Raw genomic sequence first — 17,762 nt, 5'->3', positions numbered from 1 at the left:
AGACAAAAAGACAGAGTTAGACAGAGAAAGAGACCATGTTTTATTTAAAATGCTGCAGGTGAGGGCACTGCAGAGAGTCCATTTATAATGTTACAACATCATTTGTCACATTCTTACTTATTCATTTTCGTTGGTGTCGGGCAGAAAACTCTTATCTCCATATTCTAACCTTTTGTGTTATTTCGTAAATTACTTGATCATACTACAGCGTCACACAAAAGCGCCAAAAGTAGCAGCTCCGAGCTTGTAGATCTGTTACTTTCGCTATTTTTTAATTTGAATCCTGAAAAGTTTTGGACCACCACAGACGATATGCTTATTTGTCTTAATTTAGAGTTGGATAAGAACAAGAAGGCAGTGTTATCTCACCATCAATACACTTCTGACGCAGATTAATGTCACTGGTCTGGCCTGTGTATTTACACCTAAAGTTAAGTCCTGTATCATGTTCTGAATACAATTTTTTTTCATTTGAATGTCTGAATAAAATATTGTTCCGGTTCATAACTTCCTCATTCACAGTGCAGGGTTCTGTAACGGATTAAAGACAAGAGAGATGACATTAATGCATGACAAGCTGCTTGACAATCACATGGTAAATAGTCATTTTGAAATCATTTGGGACATTACAGTATGAATTGGCATCTATGGTAGGTCCATGATCCCACTCCATGGACATAATTAAAGGACCACTTCACCCATTTTCAACCTACAGTATCTTCACATAATTGGTCCGCACTAATGATCAATATGGTTTGGTCATTTCAAACAAGATGTCAAACTTTTTATTTAATTGATGCAAGAACGATGGCTTCTATTTTAGAAAACTAACTTTCCAGGAAGAGAAAGGCTGTAGTTTTGTAATTCGCTTGGAATCCAAATCGATGATCATGTCATCGGTAGGCAGGTTTTTGAACTGTCCACAGCCCACCTCTAAGATGCAGAGTGAGTAGACGGGAATTGGAGATGTCCTAATCAGCATTAGTGAGGACCGATTATATGAAGATAAGGTTGAAAGTGGGTGAAGTGCTCCTTTAAGTAATTGATGATTCAATGACAGATGATCTTTAGACTATGGGGCGTCTCATCGTGCATGTATTTTTTTTCCAGGCATTGTTATACTAAATGTTTTATAGTAAAGGCAGCAACATGAACCAATCTTCATGAACTATTCCAAAATGTTCTTCTAATTCCATGTAGGCTGGGTTAGGGCTGGGCAATTAACCGAAAATATATCAAAACCAATATTTAGAACCAATAATCGACTTAAACGTAACAAAGTTGATTAACCACATAACCCTGTATTATACTCTGTTGTACAATTGTGGCGTACACATTTTTTTGAAAATAGCAGATCTACAAGTGTCGCATTGCGGCACGTCATGAGCTTGTGAGCGTTGTGAGCTTCCCTATTGAGCTTGAAATATAATGTTGATATTGATTTGAAGTCTCATAGTCCAGCCCTAGGCTGGGTGCAGACTCATTGAAATCAATAGCATCTTTGATCATACAAAACGTAACAACAGATTTCAACATCATTTTTAAAGAAAGAATAGTGACTTACTGAGGCATTTCACTTCTCCAACCCATTGACCATCCTGGCAGGTACGAGATCCACCTTTCAATATGTGGTAGCTCTGGCAGACATATTGAACCGTGTCACCGTAGTTATACTCGGATCTTGACGTGCCTTTGATGTCTCCGTTGTCAAGAGGTGGTGGTGCTTCACATTTGTTGGTTTCTACAGTATGAGGACATATGTTCAAAAACATAATTTTTTACCTTGGGTTTAGTGAAGCAAGAAACACTTTCAATATACATGTTCTTTAGGTGAAGTTCTTCCTGGTTTGAGCACACACTCACCACACACACACACACACACACACACACACATGTTTTCCAACCAGACAAACAGTGATGAGACCAGATATCAAAACAAAGGATTTTACCTGAACAAATTGGAACTTTATTACTCCAGTTTCCATCTGCTAGACATTCGATGTGTTCACTCCCTTGAAGATACAGTCTACCGGAGCACCGAAACTGTAACTCGTCGCCTTTCCATAATAGTGAGGGTTGGGGTTGGTTTCTTATGTGCAAATTGGTAGGCAGTTCTGGAACTTTACAAGGAACTGTTTTGGGGGAAATGGTCATCAATAAAAAAATACGAATTATTTACAGTATATGAACAGTACGGAAGAGAAGAGGTGATCTGGAGCTATAAGATATAAGACATGACCACAAGACTAACTGATCTAACCGAACCACTCCAGGTCAGCTCTTCTCATCCTTGCAGTTCAGTTGTTATGTATGACACAAGATACAAGACAGACATGACCACAGCAGAATAAGGTCTGCTCAATGCTCAATAGAGGATTTTTGTTTTCAGATCAGGATCTTGTCATCACGTCTTTTATCTTGTGGCCAAGACATAACTACTGTAACTGAAGCTCTCCATCTCACATCTTCTCTTTTATATAACTGTGACATACCTATTATTCATTGAAACATTGGGTTTAAGCCCTAGACATGGTGATTTTTTCTGTCTTCACCAAATCTCTTCACCAACAATAGCCGATCTACAAGCCCACAACACATCTCAATGCAATGTGTTGTGAGCTTGTAGATCAGCTATGTTTGGCTAATGTTCTCCCCAGAATATGGAAGCTGGGGTTCAAGTGGTTAAAATAATGGACACATACAGTAACAATTGATGTTGCTTCAGTAGCAGTAATTATTGTAATATCAAACTTTAGACTAAAGAAACATTTTAATGTAAACAATCTTCTAATTCCATGTTTTGGCCATACATATTAGTTACATATCGGGTAATAATAAGTATTGATTCAGACCAGCACACTGGGGGTGGTCCACTTCTCTGTTCTATTTGATGGTGTGGTGAGCGGAGAGCTTTTGTTTCCCCGCATCTCCTAATATCATCATATCATTTAATGCTGCCTTTGGCAGATCAATTTCCTCAGCAGTTGCTGAATCTGTCATTTTAATAACAATGTGCCAGGTGCAGGGGCACATACATAGAGTAGCACTTAACCACAGGAACCCTATTGTGTCTGGGTATCCCAGTGGGTAGAGCTCTCACCTTTGGACCACAAGGTTATGGGTTCGATCTCGGGCACCGGCAACTCAGCGTATAAGTGGCACGGCTTGGGGGGGGGGCGGTAATTCGTGCGGTAAATACGGGGAGCTGATGGTAGGGGTGGTGCTCCACCTCAGCAATTCATTTCCCAGGGGTCTAGCGCATTGTAACACGGACAGACTTCTGTGATATCGGCTGATACAGACAATAAGCCTCTCCCGATCTACTTACTTTATTCTACCCTATTTGGCCACCTTAAGTTACACATTGTCCCCCATGACAGCCGGGGCGCCTGATGGAGGGGAAAGGAACTTGTTGGAATAACGTGTTCCTTCCACACGCTACGTCCTACCGGGGAAACTCCCGCATTGAGGGAGGCATGAGCTCGGCTCTGGGCTCCCTAGGCTGGCGGGGGGAGTGTAGCGCCCAGGCTCACTTAGATAATTGGCACCGGGTGAAAAAAGGTTACAAAATCATGGGATAAAAGAAATTATATAAAAAAAAATACACATTGTCTAAATGGGGCCTGTAGAATTCATTGTTTAACTCCACAGGTGAGACTATACAACATTAATTTGGAGAGGGATGCAGTATTTGGCAAACATTTAAGTGAAATTTGATTTGTGATTGAATATGATCACCATCAACGAGTGGGAGAGCCTAGTGCAAATGTGCTGCCTCCTACCATTGCCTGATAACTCAGGCACATTTGACTATTGCTTTAATGCTAAGACTGTACTCTACCGGCCTGGGCTGCTGGCGTAGCGGTCCAGGCACCTCGGCTCCAAAGTAGCCTGTCAGCGCGTTGCGGGTTCGAGTCCTGATCCCGACGACCTTTGCTGCATGTCACTCCCCATCTCTCTCCCCATTTTCTGTCAGGCTACTATCCTATCAATACAGGCATGAAATAGAAAAAAAAACTATACTGTACCTTCACAAGAAGGGAACCCATGGTCCCACTGTCCATTTTCATTACATCTCAGCTCTGATGTGCCATTCAGTCGTTTCGGAGCTGAACAGCTGAATGTTAGAGTTTCAAGTATAGGGCCGTGGTTTACATGTTGATGTTTAATATCAATCACTCCATCTGCAGGCGGTCGGGGGCAGGTCACATCTAAGACATCGCACAAACAAACATGGAAAGACAGTGAACCAGCTATACAAATAGGGCTATACACACTCAGCATGTCTAGAAACGTGGATAAATCACATGGACTGTATGGAGCTGCCTTGTAGAGAGAGAGAGAAAGAGAGAGAGAGAGAGAGAGAGAGAGAGAGAGAATATATTAGGTAAAAACGAGAGGAAATAAATCTATATAAGCTAAGAGAAGAAGAGGCAGTCAATTCAAAGAGATTTCTGACATTTCAATGTATTGTCACAGTTATTCAAGATTGTGTTCCTTATCAACAACACAGTCTGAAAGCCCCACTAGTGCTTCTTCCAACATCTTTGAGAGATGATTTTGAGAGATCTCGTTTGGGACCAACGTTTTTTTTTTGACACAGTTTTCATGACAAATGGCCCATTATATTTTGAGATGTTTTGGACATTTGCACACAGTAAGTTTCTTAGCAATCTGGCTGCCGATTCGATTTTGAGATATCACAAACAGACATTTTGTCCTAAGGGCAAGAAACAAGACCACGGGGTTCATCTTATGGGGAGCATGAATGTGCACAGCAAATTCCATGGCAATCCAGTGGGTAGTTTTTTAGACCTAATTGTTCAGGACCAAAGTGGACCAACATTGCCATCCTTGGAGCCCCAGCACTAGCAGGGCTGAAACGTAAAATTAGATTTTTGATTGAATATGATGATTTCACCAGTGATCGACAAGTGTCCACAGATCAACAGTTCCTTCACTTGACTGATAACTCGGGCACATTTGGCCATTACAATATCTGCACTGCATTGATCCGAAGACTATACCTTCACAAGAAGGAATTGGAGGGTTCCACTCTTCGTCTTCACCACATGTCAGCACTGACGTTCCATTCAGTTTTTTCCCACGGGTGTCACAGCTGAATGTTAGATTTTGGTCAACAGGTATGCGGCCATTGTTGTCTGGCAGACCATGGATAGTGATGTCATTGCCTTCAGCCAGTTCGGGCCTGGGGCAGCTCTTAGCTTCAATGCACAAACAAACATGGAAGGACAGTTAACCATCTGTACACACAAATGCAGATAAAGCATGTCTAGAAGCAGCCAGAACGCATGGATAAATCACATGTACTATGGAACTGTCCTGTGTCTCGAGGGAGAGTGTGTGTGTATGAGAGAGACAGAGGGAGAGAAAATATTAGTTAAAAACTGACAAAATCTCTACATATGCAGTACAAGTTAAGAGAAGAAGCAGGAATGGCAAAGGGATTTCTGGCATTAGCATTTAATTAATTTTCACAGTTCATGTATTCCTCATCAACTACATTAAGAGCCCTATTTAGGGGAAACAGGAGAAACGCAGGAGGGGGTGTTGTGACAGACATTTGGTATTTTCAAGAGAAGGGTGGAGTACCCACAATGAAGTGGCGAGGTAGGGCGGGTTCACCGTGAGGGGTGGGGTGCCGCGGTAATCGGCAGGTAATGAGACAATTACGGGACACAGGTGCAGCAAGCCGCTTAATGGATGGACACACAGGGTTGAGATTACATGTTTTTTACCGTCCTATTTTATTTGCATTAACAAACGTTGCTGTGATTCATGCTATACTATTAATAAATGGGAACATCACCCGCCAGCAGTTTTGGCTATTTGATTATTGAATGCGTTAAAAACAGTTTCCCTGTGCCAAGCCGAGTGGCTAATTGTTTGTTCAAGATAGTCACTATAAGGGGTAAAAAGCAAAAAAACAAACAAGCAAAAAAAACTCCAAAACAACACTCACAGTGTGATCGCAAAAGTCTTTTATCGATTTGTATAATGCTGTGTTTAAATCCACCGCTTCATCTTGAAGAAATTGTACTTTTTAAGTCACTTCTGGGTTCAAACATCAAGATATGCATGAGCGAAGAACGTGCTAGAGCGTACCCGTGTGGTTCAACCGCAGATCATTTACACGCACGCTAGCGTCCAGACGCTTGCGTCTTTCCTGCATAAAAACGCCTCGGAAGTGTTTAAAAAAGTGTTTATTTTCTTCTTCTATGGTTATATTTTGGAAAGGTTATCACCGTGGCTGGATAGAAGACACATGAGATCTGCAGAAATGGCCAATTCACCCATCCACTCTATGCCTCACACGCAAATCTGCCTGCCCCACTACTGGACCCTAGAGGTTGTAGATTTTGGGATATCTTGTTTAGGACCAGAGTGAAAATGTTGGCCCAAGGGTGGTGCTAACTAGAGGAAAGGCCAGTCAGAAACCCAGCCAGTAGTTTTAAAGAGATATCATGTTTGAGACCAAAGTGTTGGACAGAGTTTTGTCAGTGCTCTTACGCAATGATCTATGAAAAACAAGTCATGGGCCGGTTTCCAGATATTCATCATGATGACACACAACAGAAACAGCATGTTTACAAAAGCTTAACAATCATTGCATCATGTGCTATAACAAGCCTAATGTTGAATGCTGTTTGAAATAGCAAATACTCACCTCTACAATTAAATTGTTTTGGCTCCCATTCACCATTTCTGCATTTAATGTTGTCCTTCCCTTCCAGTTTTTTTTCAAGGCGGCATTTATATATTACCTTCGTTTCAGACAAGTATTCTTTCTGATAATCAGACATGACAATTGCGTCTTCAACTTTTGGTGGTGGTCCGCAACGTTTTTTAACGGCTGCAAGAGATGAAAATACATTTAAGATCACACTTATCCAACAGTAAAATTTAAAATATTATTAGAAATCAGAAGTTTTAATGTGGATGTCTTACGTTTACAAATTGCTGTGGCGTCGTTCAAGTCCCATTCTCCATTCTCACAAGTTATTTCACTTATGTCTGGTGAGTGGTATCCCTTGTCACAAACAATTGGAATGCGTTGGTCATCAGTTTGAGGTCTCATTTTAGCATGAAGAATCTGAGGAATTTCCCCACATGTATTCTTATCTAGAAAGATAAGATACATATAAGATTAAGTTGTCATATCATGGTGAAAAAAGGTCAACAAATATGATCAAAATAGCTTGAAAGTATTTTGAATTGGAACCAAGTTTGAAACCTGTTTCTGTAGAGAAATACTAATTAATTATGGTCCCCATCAGTGGTGTAAAGTACAATTCTGAGGTACTTTATACTTTACTGGAGTATTTCAAATTGTCTATACTTTTACTTCTACTCCACTACACCTCAGAGGCAAATATTGTACTTTTAATCCACTACAATTATCTGAACACTTTAGTTACTAGTTACTTTGCAGAAATAAATATATTATTACATTATAAATCCTACATTAACCACTTTAGCCCTATTTTATACCTAGGATATTTGTAAATAGCCGATCTACAAGCACACAACACGTCGCAATCTGTCACGACGTGTTGCCAGCTGGGAGATCTGCTATTTTCAAACAGTTTAGTACGTTTGATACTTTAAGTACGTTTTGATACCAATACTTTTGTACTTTTTTTCCGGACTTTCACTTGTAACAGAGTACTTCTACATTGCAGTATTGAGTGCTTTTCCCACCACTGGTCCCCATTAGCCACACCAGAAAGATGAACAGAAAGTGTTATGTGTGATAGCCTGTAAGACTCATTTGGACAGAACTATGGAATGAAAACTAACAAATTGAAATGGAAGATTATACAAAATGAAGTCAACTGAATCATTAATAATGATTAATACACCATACAAATAGAATTATGTAAATCTCGGGAAACACATAATGGTGTGGTTGCAATGTGGATGTCAGACTGGGCCAGGCTGTGTCAGTCATCTATGATGTCAGTTGTCTATATCAGGGCTATGACATATGACTCCAAAATTGGACAAGGTTTCAGTGCGATCACAGCCCCAGTTACTCCATTATACAATTAAGGTTCAATATTTCAAAAAGTATAAACATTTTTAAAAAAAAGTTTTGTGGAAGTACTTCTCCTACTGGCAGCGAAAAAAAACAATGTTTGGCGCAGTTGCGCCAGTGGTTTGCCGTGGCGGAAAAAGTACTCACATTTTTTTTACTTAATTAAAAGTATCAATACTGCAGTGTAGAAATTCTCTGTTACAAGTAAAAGTAAGGTATTTTACTAAAAGTAAAAAAGTGTTGGTTAAAAATGTACTTAAAGTACCAAACGTAAAAGTATTGTGCAGAATGTCCCATTCAAGTTAAAAATCTATAAAGTTTTGAAAATAGCAGATCTACAAGCTCACAGCATGAGCTAAAAAATCTCTATTTTCAAATGGCAGAAATGTATATATGGCTGAAGTGGTTAATGTATGTTTTGTGATAAACAATCTAAATCTACAAAGTAACTAGATACTAACGTTTTCAAATAATTGTAGTGGAGTAAAAGTACAATATTTGCCTCTGAGACGTAGTGGATTATAAGTAAAAGTATTGAAAATGGGAAATACTCCAGTAAAGTAAAAATTCCTCAAAAGTGTACTTCAGCTTTCGTTGATTGAATTTATAGCCTGTTTATTTAAATGAACAACAAATATGAAAGATCCCTTACCAATACATCTTGGAGTTTCACGCCACACCCCGTCATTGCATGTCGTGTTTCCCCACCAGCCTTTGTGGAAACGCTTATGGCTTGTATTGCAGGTGTAGAACATTTTTGTCTGATTTTCATCTTGAAATCCAAATCCATGTTCAACTTTAGGGTCACAAGTTCTGATAGCTAGAGGAATTCAAGGTGAGAAAAAAAATTGCAGAAGCACAGCAAAAATTGAATAATGAAAAAAAGAGACATTGAAATAAAATGTCCTGAGTCATCCAAAGAGCATCAGCGACGTTGATAATGGAAATGTGTACACGGACAAACTAGATCAGGGGTCTTCAACGTTTTCTGGCCAAGGACCCCCTAGCTGAGAGAGAGATGAAGCAGGGACCCCCTACTCTATATTGTATACAATTGTGTTTCAGATTAAAGTTTTTTTTTTTACTTACAGTAGTCTGCTCTTTTTTCCCTCTACACCTATAGCCTCTTTGCCAAAAATAGCCGATCTACGAGCTCTCAACGCCTCGCAGCGCGAGGTGTTGAGAGCTCGTAGATCTGCTATTTTCGGCTAATGTTCCCCATAGAAAAGGAATTCTAGGGTTCAAATGGTTAATGTAAAAAAACTAAATCCTATCACACAAAGATTTGGCGGACCCCCTGTAGTAGCTCTGAGGACCCCCTAGGGGTCCCGGACCCCCTGTTGAAGACCCCTGAACTAGATGGAACATGTTAGTACTACTAACTGTGCTGAGTGCAAGAATTCACTGGTTACCACTCTTGGTGGAAAAGCTAACCAAAATGGCTCAGAAATATCATGGCACCTGCATGCCCATTTCACAGCACGTTGCAACTGTTCTTCTCAACCAGTTGTTTTGGGTGAACAAACTGCCTGAGCTGCATACCATAGATAGGGCATAAAAATGTGGTAGAAACTTCCCCATGTATTTCAAAGAGCCTCATCCATTTACGGAGTGGACAGCTTGTTGCATATTAGTAGTATGTTATCGTAGAAGTAGTAGTAATAGTTCGCACAACACAGAACACAGAACCAAAACAACACGTTCATTCGTTATTCGGATTTACAGCAAATTTTACTGTGAACAGGGCCCAACTGTCTAATATCATCTCATGACCCGAATGCAAATTATTTTTATTATTATTATTATTATTCATAGCTAATGCTGTTGTAAATGGGCCCTGCTGTTGTTGTAAATGCTATTAATCTTATGCTACTTAAACGTTTTTTTAACAGTTTAACAATACTTGGGCACAATACTTAAATTGGTACAATGTAACTTTTTTAAAATGAGTAAAACGTAATTTTGTCCAGTCTGTATGGTAGAATGTTTACACAATTTATTACACGGCTTGGTTGAATGCTTGATTCTGATTGGTCAATCGCTGAATTCAGCGTTGTGTTATTTCTGTATAATGACCGATGAGCTCTATAACGGACCGCTGTCAAATCAAAGACTCTGCTGCTGCTTAATTTTCTGCTGCTGCTTGATTCTGTGCTGTATCCAACATGACAGCCATGTAAACAAACACGCAATGTCATTTACAACTAAACGTTGCTCTCAAGAATTTGATCAACACTTTGTTTTCCGAGGCAACAATGTTATTTCTTGATGAGAAAGACAATTACATGTTAGTGGGAATAATTTGGAGTAAACCAAGATTATAATAATAGTTCTCAAAACCTGATAGAATAAAATAAAATAAAACTATCATAGAACAATTACTTTGCTCCTTGTGTAGCACACTCATTCAGTACTGTACCTGCACATGCAGGGGATAATTCCCATTCTCCAGTATCTAGGCAGGTAATAATTTTAGTGCCTTCACTACCAATAGAGTAACCCTTGGGACATGTTACTGTTACTGTCTCATCAGGTGAGAATGAACGCTTGGTAGGTTCATAACGGGTTCCTCGGACTGCAGTCAGTGTACATGTCACACCTGAAATGGTTGGAAAATCAAATGTGTTATGAATTAGTTTGTTACAATAAATGACCATGATGAACATAATTATTTGCCATACTTTGCCAAATTTAACGAAGAGTAAATAAAAAAGAACTCTAATAGACCCATTCTATCAGTAGATTGTTGTATGCCATAAACCCTACCTGCACAACTCTGAATCCTACCCCAACCATCTCTTTCACAGGAAGCTTGATGAGTAACTCCATCTTGCAAACAGCGATACCTGACCCTTTGGTTTGATTTGTATTCCATCTTTAGTGGATTCTCAATCTCAGCATTTGGAATATCAGGTTTCTTACATTTAATTTCTGTAAGAAAATAAATGGTATCAAGAAGAGGTCTGCACACTAACTGGATATTTGTATGCCAGCTCACACACAGATTGTGTCACCATCACATTACCTTCACACAGGGGTTTTGGTGTCCATCCATCCCTTGTGCAGGTGGCAGTTTTACTGACAGCTCTGGCTTTGTAGCCTGTGCTACAACTATAAGATGCAGTGTCATCCAGCTTATTTCGTCCATAGCCATAGCTAAACCACCCCACGCCAGTTTCAACATATCTCGGATTGTGACATGTTATTTCTTGATGAGAAAGAGAATTAGATGTTAGTGGGAATAATTTGAAGTAAACCAAGATTATAATATTAGTAATCAAACCCTGAGAGATAGAATAACATAAAACTATCATACAACAATTACTTTGCTCCTTGTGTAGCACATACAGTCATTCAGTATACTGTACCTGCACATACAGGGGATGATTCCCATTCTCCAGTAACTAGGCAGGTAATAACTTTAGTGTCTTTACCACCAATAGAGTAACCCCTGTCACATGTTACTGTTACTGTATCATCAGGTGAGAATAAACGACTGGCATCATAATTGGTTCCTGGGACTCTAGTCAGTGTACATCTCACAGCTGAAATAGTTGGAAAATCAAAATAAGTTAAAAGTTAATTTGTTACAATCAATAAATAGGACCATGATGAACATCATTCTTTGTCATACTTCAACAATTTAACAAGGTATAATTGAAGTTACTCATTCTCAATAAGATACTCACGTTCACACAATGGTGTAGGAATCCAATCGGCTCTGTTACCTACTCTTTGACATTTTGAAGGTACAGGATGAGAACGTTTGAACTTTCTTTCACACTCAAAGTTCAGGGTTTCATCTTTCTTATACTCAGCGTCGGGATTGCCAAGCACTTCTCCATTATCAATCTGTGGTGGTGGTGTACATGTGACCTCTGTTGACGAACACACACAAAATATCAATCCACAGTATATATGGTAGTATGAGATACTGGGTATTTTTTCAAATATACAGTATGTAAGACTTATGAGTGTGTAGGCCTATACATTCAGATGTAAATGACAGGCGTTTTAATTATGGCAACTTTATTCCCCAACATAAATGATCAGCTATTTTCAAATGGCCGAAATGTATATAGGGCTGAAGTGGTTAATGTATGTTTTGTAATGATAATCAAACAACATCTACAAAGTAACTAGTAACTAAAGTTTTCAAATAATTGTAGTGGCGTAAAAGTATAATATTTGTCTCTGAGATGTAGTGGAGTAGAAGTAAAAGTATTGAAAATTGGAAATACTCCAGTAAAGTAAAAATACCTCTAAATTGAACCACATACAGTACTTGAGTAAAGGTAATTTGTTACTTTTTCCCCCCATATATAAATATTGAACCAATGAAAAGTAACAAGAGCTTGTGACTACATAATAACAATGCAAATGTACTTTAGTATTGATTACAATCAATATAATTAACATTTTAGATAGTTATGGTAGAAAGCCAATGTGTGCAATTGTATGACTGTGACAGAAGTTCAGTGTTATTTAAAAGGAATTGGACGTTTTGGCCAGCCTGGCCTGGGTTGAGGAAGAGAGGAAAGGAGAGTAAAGTTTAGACATTTCTATGGCCTAAATAACTATATCCTACTACTGTACCAATGCATGATGGAGCTGGGCCACTCCAACGTCCATTTTCATCACAGTCGATCTCTACTGATCCTTGCAGAATCAATTCACGTGACCTGCAACTAAACCGAAGTACACTGCCATAAGTTGCCTCCTCCCTGTCTCCGATTATTTGAAGGTCGTTTCTTGCATCTATCACCGGGCAATGAATGGCTGGACAGTGGCAAATGAAATGAAAAAGGAAAAACATCAACTTGCGTTACCAATGAACACTTTGTTGTAAATCTCAAACATTCTCAAACATACTGTAATCTAAGCTTGCAGCAATTTTCGCCGTGCAACACCATTGTACGATGACAGCTTAAGTCGTTAATAGCTGTAAAAGATAAGCATTGCAGACAGCAATAGGCTCTATGCACAGCAGCCATATTATCACTTCCTTCACAGGTGTTACCAATGATACTAATGAAGGCTCTGTTCCATTTCATGTAGCACAGTGGTTCTCAGACTTTTTAATTTCCACGACCACCATAACTCTGAGAGTGTACACTCTCAGAGTTACACACCCGTAAGAGGCCATTTGGGACCCCCTCAAGGAACCATGAGGGTCCCTGAACCCCAATTTTAGACCCACTGGTGTAGCAGAGTGTTTCCAGTGAGCCAACGTGCACAACATCAGCACCCTGACTCTGTTAGTATCATTGGCAACACCTGTGAATTTCTTCACAATATGGCTGCTGTGCATAGAGCCTATCAGGAGGATTGTGGAGTCAAGTCTGTCAGGTTCATTGAACCTCAAGTATCTTTGTTTGTTTCCAGGCCCCTGCCTTTGGCCTTGGATGGAAATTGATGACAAATACGCTATAGTAGATGTAATGGATGAATACATACTAATAAGCTCTTACCTTGACAGACTGGCACGACACCATCCCACCCGTGTACCATGCAGCGGCGACTACTGAGCCTGCTGACCATTTGGTAACTGAAGTGAACACAAAGACATTCTTAATGCCATTATTGGTAAAAATGTTCAAGCATTTAAAAAATAGCAGATCTACAAGCTCACGACACATTGCAATTGTGCAATGCAATTGCATTGTGAGCCTATACAGTAAATCTGCTATCTTTGAAATGTTTGTTTTGTGTGCTCGTTTATAAAACTGTAGAAATATGCCAAATTGGCACACAATATGATTTGTTTCTCTTTTTATTGTCCAGATTGGAAACTTCACCGCATAGCAATGCGTTGTGAGCTTGTAAACCTTTCATAAGTATAATTTAGGGCTTTAGTGGTTAAAATCACATAAAATACAATGTAAATGATGAGATGTAGAAACAGAAAGATGCATATTAAGCAATAGGGCAAATCAGTGGTAGCCTACCCGTTTTGGCACGTGTACTGAACTTCTGCCCCAAAGACAAAGTCATCTCCCCTCACCAGACTGAACTCTGCAAAATCAGCATCGCCAGGGTGACCACATGATTTGGCTGAAAACAAAAGACAGATGAGTTAGTGCAGCTTGAACACATTTTATTTTTGTACATAACCCTAAGAATATGATCATCTGTCTAATAGGATGGCCATAGCTGAATCGGTAGAGAGGGTCCCTGGGAAACCGAAGGTCCCCGGTTTTCCCCCTGGTCTACGTGTTGAAGTGTCCTTTGAGCAAGACCCTTAAAGTGGACGTTTCATAGGGTAAAAAAATAATAATATTTTTTTAGAGCCACTGTCTACCCAATACCCCGGTCGCCTTGTGTGTCCCTACTTTATGATAGACTGTCCCAGTGATGGGATGGCCTTTGGGCAAACCAATCACAGCGACATTTGGAGGCGACCCTCTCACCCATTGCTGGGGTGGACTTTGCCAACAAATCAGGCCAGCGTACACCACACACACAGTCATACTCGGATTTTAGCATGCTTTGCATTTTAATGTATTTATAACACACTGTCACATGGTCTTTTATGATTCTGTAATTTCACAATTGTGGTGTAAAAAACAAAAAGGAAATAATCTCTGTATGTGCTCGTCAATATACGGTGGTGTGTCATGAGACCTGCCCAGTGAGTATTTGAAGGGGTTTGTGTTTCCTCAGTCTGAGGGATGTCCTCCATCTGAGGGATGTACCACCACCATGTCACAGTGGTGGTACCTCATTAAATAGTCTGGGAGCTTGATTGAGTATGCAGTCTCAATTTTGTATACAATACATCCTCCTGCCTTTGTCCTTCACCAAGGTACTGACATACATTACAACGAGAGTTGGTCCCTGTTCTCCGCACTGTGGCTGCTTACGGCTCCTAAGTATGGACACACCATAGGCGACAGAGACACAGTGTAGATGAGTGGCTCGCGAGCCACCCATCTCACCACTTCCTGTTAAGTTCCCCATTTAACGGTAAGTTCCCCATTTGGCGGTATCACAATGAAAACTCACTTTTGAAGGTTTTCTTTTTTACCAGCATGCAATTCGGGTCTATAAAGAGACTCAGCACTAGTCATTTCTCGACATATTCTCAACATGTTTTCGATCATTGGCTGTCCTTTAAGCCAAATATGGGAATACTTTCCCATACTCTGAACGGGCGTTCTCGTCCTCCCAAGCTATGGTACTAGACACGCCTCTCGCCTCTAAGGCTACTATACACGCCTGCCGTCGGTTCAAATCGCTGTGAGACAGAGTATATATAGGACAACATTTAAGTAAAGTACTTGAGTAAATGTACTTAGTTAGTACGCGCTGCGTAGCGTCCGTTCTGCATGCTGGTATACATGACTGAGTCATGTCTTGTTATATTAATGTTATATTATCATTAAAATCTTTGGTTGGCCACTTGCATTATCCTGGTAAATGGTAAATGGTGCATTTATATAGCGCTTTTATCCAAAGCGCTTTACATAGATTGTGCATTACATTCACCCATTCATTCATACACCGATGGCGGAGGAAACCATGCAAGGCACCAACCTGCTCATTGGGAGCAATTAGGGGTTCAGTGTCTTGCTCAAGGACACTTCGACACTAACTCTGGGGGAGCCCGGGAACGAACTGGGAACCTCGTTGTTCCCAGTTCGACCTCGCGGTTACCATCCGGCCACTCTACCCCTGATAGCCACTGCCGCCCAGTAGTAGTAATACCAGTGGGCATACCAGTGGGCCCCAGACCACATGTTGAGAACCAGTGGTGTTAGACAGCGGCTTGCGTGATCATGGGGGAGCAGCAGGCTGTCGTACTAACAGAACTGTTAGTACCACATGTACCTGACCAGGCTGACTGAGGAGGCCCTTCGCCCCTTTAAACATGTACATTGGCTATTTGAAAGCAGCCGATCTACAAGCTCACAACGCGTCACGGTGCGACACGTTGTGAGCTTGTAGATCTGCTTTTTTTTAAAAAGAATCTTGAAGGAAATGTTTAAACATTTGGAATATTTGAAACATTTTAACAACACAAATCCTGTATGGGGGTCCCTGGCACAAAACATTTTCAGATGGGGGTCTGCAGACAAATACATATTAATTTGGGGGTCCATGGGGGAAGTGTTTGAGAACCACTGGTTTAAACAACATTAGGAAGCAAGCCCAAATAAGCAACTACAGTTTAAGCCATGGGCAGCAGTGGCTCAGGGGTAGAGTTAATATTATTATTATTATTAGTATTACATTTATTATTATTATTATTATTATTGTTATTACTTCTATGTTGTTGTTGTTGTTGCTTATTTATTTGCAATATCCGCTTCAACTTTGGTGGGACCCTATTTTAAAGACGTCATGTGCACGTCGCTTAACACCTACACTAGAGGACACAATGGATCATTGATATGCATCTCGGCTCATTCCTATGTTAATTCACGCTGGTGTGACATTCGGCAGTCTTTGTAAACTTTGTTGAGGTTTGAACTTAAGGGCTGTTTTTAATTGATGCATTTGGTACGCGTGCTCCTGAAAAATCTTTGGCCAGACGCCGTGCTACTGCGTGCAATGAGCAATGCAACACTGTCACTGACTACCACCTAGAATGTAATAGTTGGTGTCTTGTATTCCTGACTCATGCTATGAGCTATATGTTGTACTCACATCCAGTTACAGTATATCATCTCTTTAACCAATAGCATGTAGTGTAAAATAGAGATTCAGAGCCTATATTGTTGTACATAGATAGCAAGATGTTCTGCTCCGTATTGATAGGGGCAGCTTTTGGTTAGAGCTGATGAAATGAAATAAATAACTATTGACCTTTTATAGATCGCAATACAATTGCTACAGAAGATGACACCTGACCCTAGATTCAACACGTTTTCCATTTGACACAGATAAAGCAGCAAGTCATTATTCATAATATTTTTTTCCAAATAGCAGAATTGATGGTAACTTACGTTCACATTTAGAACCTACATGATTCCAGCCATTGTCCAAGCACCTTAATTTGAAGAATCCCACAAAGCCAGCATGACAACTCACTCTGACTTGTTTTCCAGGGGCATAGGACGCGTCCAGACCAGATGTGTCAAAATGTTCGTCATAACGGACACTGTCGCTTAAAAAGTCTGCAAGTTTACAATCTGAACAATAAAAAAAGAAACAAAAATCATATTGTGTGCCAAGTTGACACATTTAGACAGTTTTAATGACAAAACAGACTGTTAAATGTTAAAAAGTAAAAAAAAAAAGGGGGAAAAATCAACACATTTATTCTGATCTAGAAATGAGAAATGTCTTACCTTCAGCAGTCACTACGTTCAGGGTATGCACCCATATGAAAAGGAGACAGCTTTGCGTTATCACACGCATTTTTGCACGTTTAAACTCTAAACTGTGAGAACAGTGGACTTTACAAGGAAAATGATTGCTCAGAGGTTTACACAAAACTGTCCTATTCCCTCCTCCACAAGGCAGGGATTAAAGGTGGAAGTGACCACACACTGCTTTATATGACTTACTGGTGCAGACAGAGGTTGTGAACCATGATGAAGTCAGCAGTTTGGATTGGCTGAGAGAGTGGAATGTTTCAACACACAGGACTTTATTTTTGGCTCATACTACATTTTAAATATTATCCAAATAAACAAAATAATAAAACAGCAAATCAGACACAAATCAGGTGTGATTCAATATTGCTAATTATCCAGTG

General features: G+C 39.9%; 2 protein-coding genes and 1 long non-coding RNA gene across 3 annotated transcripts; all 3 read right to left on the bottom strand.

Annotated features, from left to right (window-relative positions):
• Window positions 1-299: 299 nt before the first annotated feature.
• Window positions 300-11,096, bottom strand: LOC311052264 (complement factor H-like). Its single transcript, XM_084067150.1, has 11 exons — window positions 11,085-11,096; window positions 10,826-10,990; window positions 10,479-10,658; window positions 8,712-8,879; window positions 6,970-7,143; window positions 6,689-6,874; window positions 5,028-5,225; window positions 4,029-4,211; window positions 1,950-2,132; window positions 1,565-1,741; window positions 300-531 (listed from the first exon to the last, which is right to left on the bottom strand). The coding sequence occupies exons 2-11, from the start codon at window positions 10,932-10,934 to the stop codon at window positions 326-328; spliced, it is 1,764 nt and encodes a 587-aa protein (XP_083923276.1). The 5' UTR covers window positions 10,935-10,990; window positions 11,085-11,096; the 3' UTR covers window positions 300-325.
• A 344-nt stretch (window positions 11,097-11,440) lies between these two features.
• Window positions 11,441-12,777, bottom strand: LOC311051231. Its single transcript, XR_014601394.1, has 3 exons — window positions 12,656-12,777; window positions 11,749-11,937; window positions 11,441-11,604 (listed from the first exon to the last, which is right to left on the bottom strand). It is a non-coding gene; the product is annotated as an uncharacterized lncRNA (long non-coding RNA).
• Window positions 12,778-12,820: 43 nt separating this feature from the next.
• On the bottom strand, window positions 12,821-17,473 carry LOC311051548 (complement factor H-like; the record flags this gene model as incomplete). Its single annotated transcript, XM_084066123.1, has 5 exons — window positions 17,353-17,473; window positions 17,008-17,193; window positions 14,008-14,113; window positions 13,541-13,607; window positions 12,821-12,838 (listed from the first exon to the last, which is right to left on the bottom strand). The coding sequence occupies exons 1-5, from the start codon at window positions 17,420-17,422 to the stop codon at window positions 12,821-12,823; spliced, it is 447 nt and encodes a 148-aa protein (XP_083922249.1). The 5' UTR covers window positions 17,423-17,473.
• Window positions 17,474-17,762: the final 289 nt, after the last annotated feature.

This window comes from Gymnoscopelus microlampas (genome assembly GCF_963454915.1).
Source record: "Gymnoscopelus microlampas genome assembly, chromosome: 9".
In the NCBI taxonomy this organism is placed as follows: Eukaryota; Metazoa; Chordata; class Actinopteri; order Myctophiformes; family Myctophidae; genus Gymnoscopelus; species Gymnoscopelus microlampas.
Note: the sequence above shows the minus strand (reverse complement) of the source record. Positions and strands in the feature narration are given on the sequence as shown.